This window comes from Arachis hypogaea, chromosome 14 (assembly GCF_003086295.3).
Source record: "Arachis hypogaea cultivar Tifrunner chromosome 14, arahy.Tifrunner.gnm2.J5K5, whole genome shotgun sequence".
NCBI classification, from domain to species: Eukaryota; Viridiplantae; Streptophyta; class Magnoliopsida; order Fabales; family Fabaceae; genus Arachis; species Arachis hypogaea.
The window spans coordinates 70,606,516-70,611,423 of NC_092049.1; the positions used below are offsets into that span (position 1 = coordinate 70,606,516).

Here is a 4,908-nt window from a genome sequence, read left to right on the forward strand (position 1 = left end):
CGGTTAGATTTGTGTGTTTTGGGAGAAATTTATTTTTCCACCAAAATACTCATCACAAGGAAAATAGAAAAAGAAAGAAAGCAAATAAACAAAAACAAATTAAACAAAGTGCAACTAAAAAGAAATAAAAGAGAGGAAATAAATGCAACTAAGAAGAAAAGAAATTAAGCAAAGACAAAAGAGAAGGAGGGAGAATATAACCTTGAGAGGAGAAAGAGAAGGTAAGGTAAGGTGCAAGTGAGAAAAGGAGAAGAGAGAAGAGAGAGAAGAGGAGAGAGAATGTGGGACCACCGGAAGTGGTGGTTGCCGGTGGTTGAAGTCGCCGGTGGAAGTTGGCAGAGACAAGGTGGTAGGAGGAGAGAAGAAGAAGAGAAGAAGTAATGGAGGAGGAAAATCAAGGGAGGAGAGTGAAACAGGGCGCGCTGTGTACATGTTACGTCGGCCTATCGACGCGTGCGCATGGGTAGCACTTGTGCTCCCAGCACAATGCTCGCACAAAGTTAGCATGACTCTCGGATTAATGTACTAGAAGGCGCAAGATGGACAATTGACGCGTGCGCGTCGCCCCACGCATATGCGTGGGTTAGCCAAAAATTGAGGGGCGCGTATGCGTTACACCACGCGTACGTGTGGACGGGGATTGTGCTCCCAGTACAAAACTCGCCCAACCTTCGCACAACTCTCGGGTTTTACTATGAGAGAATCTAGAATTGGGAATCGACGCGTGCGCGTCGCCTCACGCATACGTGTGGGTGAGCCAAAAATTGAGGGACGCGTACACGTGGGCAGCATTTGTGCTCCCAGCATTTGTACTCCCTTTTTTTTTACAACATGAAGAAGGGTAATTTTAACACACTCTTGGATGGCATTCAAGCTAGATAATCAAGAAAATACTCACAAATTCATGCACTACTCAAAATGAAGCATTTTCTCTAACATTACCAATTCATCCATACCAAGATCAATGAAATCTACATGAATGTCATAAAAATTCAACAAAATCAACAAAATCTAGCATACTTAAACAAATTTAACAACATCAAGCAATCACAAAATCAATCAAAAGCTCTAAAACTATAAGCACGAAATATGTGCAAAGGAAGATCATACCATGGTGTGGTGTCTCCCACCTAGCACTTTTCTTTAACGTCCTTAAGTTGGACGGTCATGAGCTTAAACTTCTCCTCCGTTGGGTGCATCCTGAAGTAGGAACACTTCTAACTCCTTCGGTGACTTGTAGCCATGATACTTCTTTACCTTGTGGCCGTTAACTTTGAATGTTGCACCACTTTGAGGGTGGAATAGTTCGACCACACCATAGGGCTTTACTTCCTTCACCTTGAAGGGACCATCCCACCTTGAACGGAGCTTTCTGGGCATGAATCTAAGTCTTGAGTTGTAAAGAAGAACATCGTCACCCTCTCGAAAATCCTTCTTGCGGATATAGTGATCATGGAATGCCTTAGTTTGCTCCTTGTAAATCCTCGCATTTTGATAGGCCTCTTTCCTAAGGCATTCAAGTTCCTCTAGTTTCAATTTCCTGGCTATACCCACCTCAATGAAATTCATGTTACACTGCTTAACCGCCCAATAGGCCTTATACTCAATTTCAACCGGGAGGTGAGATGCCTTCCCATAGACAATCCGAAAGGGGCTTATCCCTAACGGAGTCTTATAGGCCGTCCTATATGCCCACAGTGCATCTCCCAACTGAGAGCTCCAGTCCTTCCTTTGTGGATTCACCACCTTTTCCGAAATTCGCTTAATCTCCCGGTTGGATACCTCCGCTTATCCATTGGTTTGGGGGGTGATAAGCAGTTGTAACCTTGTGTAATAGCGCATAGCGCTTGAGTAGTATTTCTACTTTTCTGTTGCAAAAGTGAGAACCTTGGTCCCTCACGATTGCTTATGGCGACCCATAGCGACATAAAATATTATTTCTAATAAAAGAAACCACAGTGTTAGCATCATCAAGACAGGTAGGTATCGCTTCTACCCACTTTGATACATAATCAACCGCTAGCAAAATGTACAAATATCCACTTGAATTAGGAAATGGCCTCATAAAGTCTATGCCCAATACATCAAAGATCTTACAGAACAACATTGGTTGTTGAGGCATTTCATCTTTTTGGGATGCATTTTCGGACTTTTGACATTGGTGACATGACACACAGAATTAGTTAGCATCCTTGAACAATGTTGGCCACCAGAATCCGTAATCTAAAATATTTTTAGCCGTCCGTTGTGGGCCAAAGTGGCCGCCACACTCGGATGAATGACAAGATTCAAGAATAGGTTAGAATTCAGATTCCGGGACACATCTATGAATTACTTGGTCTATTCCCCTTTTCCACAAGTGAGGGTCATCCCAAATGTAGTATTTGGAATCACTCCTCAACTTATCCCTTTGATGCTTTGAAAAGTTGGTAGGGAAGATTTTAGCAACTAAGTAGTTCGCCATTGGTGCAAACCAAGGAAAACTATCCGAAACAGCATGCAAACTATCCAAAGGGAATGAGTCATCAATCAGGAATAGGTCATATTTGAGATTCTCAAGGCAGCTTAAATGGTGCGCAACTAAATTTTGTGACCCACTTCGATCCCTAATCTCAACGTCAAATTCTTGCAAGAGAAAGATCCAACGCATGAGCCTAGGTTTTGACTCATTCTTCGTCAACAAATACTTCAAAGTTGCATGATCCGTATATACCACTATTTTAGAGACTAGCAAATAAGATCTAAATCTATCCACTGCATGAACAATAGCTAAGAGGTCCTTCTCCGTAGTGGTATAGTTGGATTGTGTTGCATCCAATGTCTTTGAGGAATAAGCAATGATGTAAGGGAGCTTACCATTGCGCTGTGCAAGCGCGGCACCTACGGCATGATTTGACGCGTCGCACATAATCTCGAACGGCTGGGTCCAGTCAGGGCCCCTCACAATTGGTGCCGTGGTAAGAGCTCTCCCCAACTCCTCAAATGCTTCCACACAAGCACTATCAAATTCAAAGTCCACATCCTTTTGAAGTAGGCACGATAATGGCAATACAATCTTGCTGAAATTCTTGATAAAGCGCCTATAGAATCCTGCATTCCCCAAAAAGGAACAGACCTCCCTCACAGAAGAGTGGTGGGGGTAAACTAGTAATGACATCAACCTTGGCCGGGACTACAAAAATGCCCTTATCAGAAACTATGTGTCCTAACACTATGCCTTGCCTCACCATGAAGTGACATTTTTCGAAATTGAGGACAAGGTTAGTGTTAACACACCTCTCTAAGACTTTGGCCAAGTTCTCCATATACACTGAAATCATCCATAAAGACTTCCAGACAACTCTCCATAAGATCGGAAAATACCCTAGTCATGCACCGCTGAAAGTAGCAGAAGCATTGTATAGCCTAAATGGCATCCTTTTGTAAGCAAAGGTGCCAAAGGGACAAGTAAATGTGGTCTTTTCCTGATCCTCAAGAGCAATATTTATCTGGAAGTAGCCAGTAAAACCATCAAAAAAGCAATAATGGGATTTACCTGCAAGTCGGTCTAACATCTGGTCAATGAATGGCAAAGCGTAGTGGCCTTTCCTTGTTGCGGCATTCAACTTCCTATAATTGATGCACACCCGCCAAGAATTTTGTACTCTTGTGGTGACCACTTCACTATCCTCCTTCTTGACAGCAGTGATTCCCGATTTCTTTGGAACAACTTGGACTGGACTCACCCATTCACTATCAAAAATCGGATATATAATACCCGCATCAAGTAGCCTTGTGACTTCCTTTTTCACTACATCAAGGATAGTGGGGTTAAGTCTTCTTTGGGATTGTCTAATCGGCCGAGCTCCCTCTTGGAGGAAGATACGATGCATGCACATACGTGGGTCAATTCCCACAATGTTGGCCAAGCTCTAACCAATTGCTTTCTTGTGGTTTCTTAGGACTTCTAGGAGCTTTTTTTCTTCTTGGCACGAAAGCTCACTAGAAATAATGACCGAAAACTTTTGGTTATCCTCAAGGAATGCATACTTCAAGTGAGAGGGTAGAGGCTTCAATTCACTTTTTGCTTCAAGTTGAGGCTCTTTTTCACTAAGATCAAGAAGTTCATTCTCAACAACTTTCTCTTGTTCACCCTCATGGTCATCCGTCTCTTCAACAATAGGGTAGCACAACTTGTTGTGATCTTCTCTTTGTACCTCCGCTACTACCTCATCAATTACATCACATCAGAGAACGGAGTACTTTTCGGGTGGGTGTCTCATGGTTTCTTCCAAGTTAAACTTGATTGTCTTGTTGTGATTTTGGTTGGTTTGGTGGTTGTTGTGGTAGTGAGAAGAAGAGTTATTCCATCTTTGGTTTCGATTGTTCCCTTGTGCATTGTCCCTCCACCCTTGGTTGGAATTATTGCCATGAGAGCAGTTATTTTGGCTTTGAGATTGATAGGGTGGACAGTTGTTATAGTTCACATTGGCTACGGAAATGGTATAATCCTCTTGAACTTGGTGGCATTGGTCAGTGTAATGTGCGCTGCTAGAGCATAGACTACATACTTTAGGAGGCCCTTCAAGTTGGGGAACGTGGGGTGAGGCTTGGACGGCTTGGATCGAGTAGAATGCCTTTTGTTCCTTGCGCATCTCCGTGATGATAGTAGTCATGTCCCCAAGCACTTTTGTAAAACTTGATTCGGAAGGAGGTGCTTCCACCACACCCTTTAGAGGATTGCTCCTCACCCTTACATGTTGTGTAGCCTCAGTGACATCATTTATCAAGATCCAAGCTTTTGCCGCCGTCTTGTTTTTGGAAAGGGAACCACCACTAGAAGCAATGAGCAATCTCTTATCTTCCGTGCAAAGACCTCCAGTAAAGTAACTAATGAGCAAGTGCGTGTTCAATCCATGGTGTGGGCAA

General features: G+C 43.1%; 1 protein-coding gene across 1 annotated transcript; it reads right to left on the bottom strand.

Annotated features, from left to right (window-relative positions):
• Positions 1-1,173: 1,173 nt before the first annotated feature.
• LOC112742659 (uncharacterized) lies at positions 1,174-3,872 on the bottom strand. Its single transcript, XM_025791898.1, has 4 exons — positions 3,536-3,872; positions 2,599-3,090; positions 1,955-2,070; positions 1,174-1,782 (listed from the first exon to the last, which is right to left on the bottom strand). The coding sequence occupies exons 1-4, from the start codon at positions 3,870-3,872 to the stop codon at positions 1,174-1,176; spliced, it is 1,554 nt and encodes a 517-aa protein (XP_025647683.1).
• Between the last annotated feature and the right edge of the window lie 1,036 nt (positions 3,873-4,908).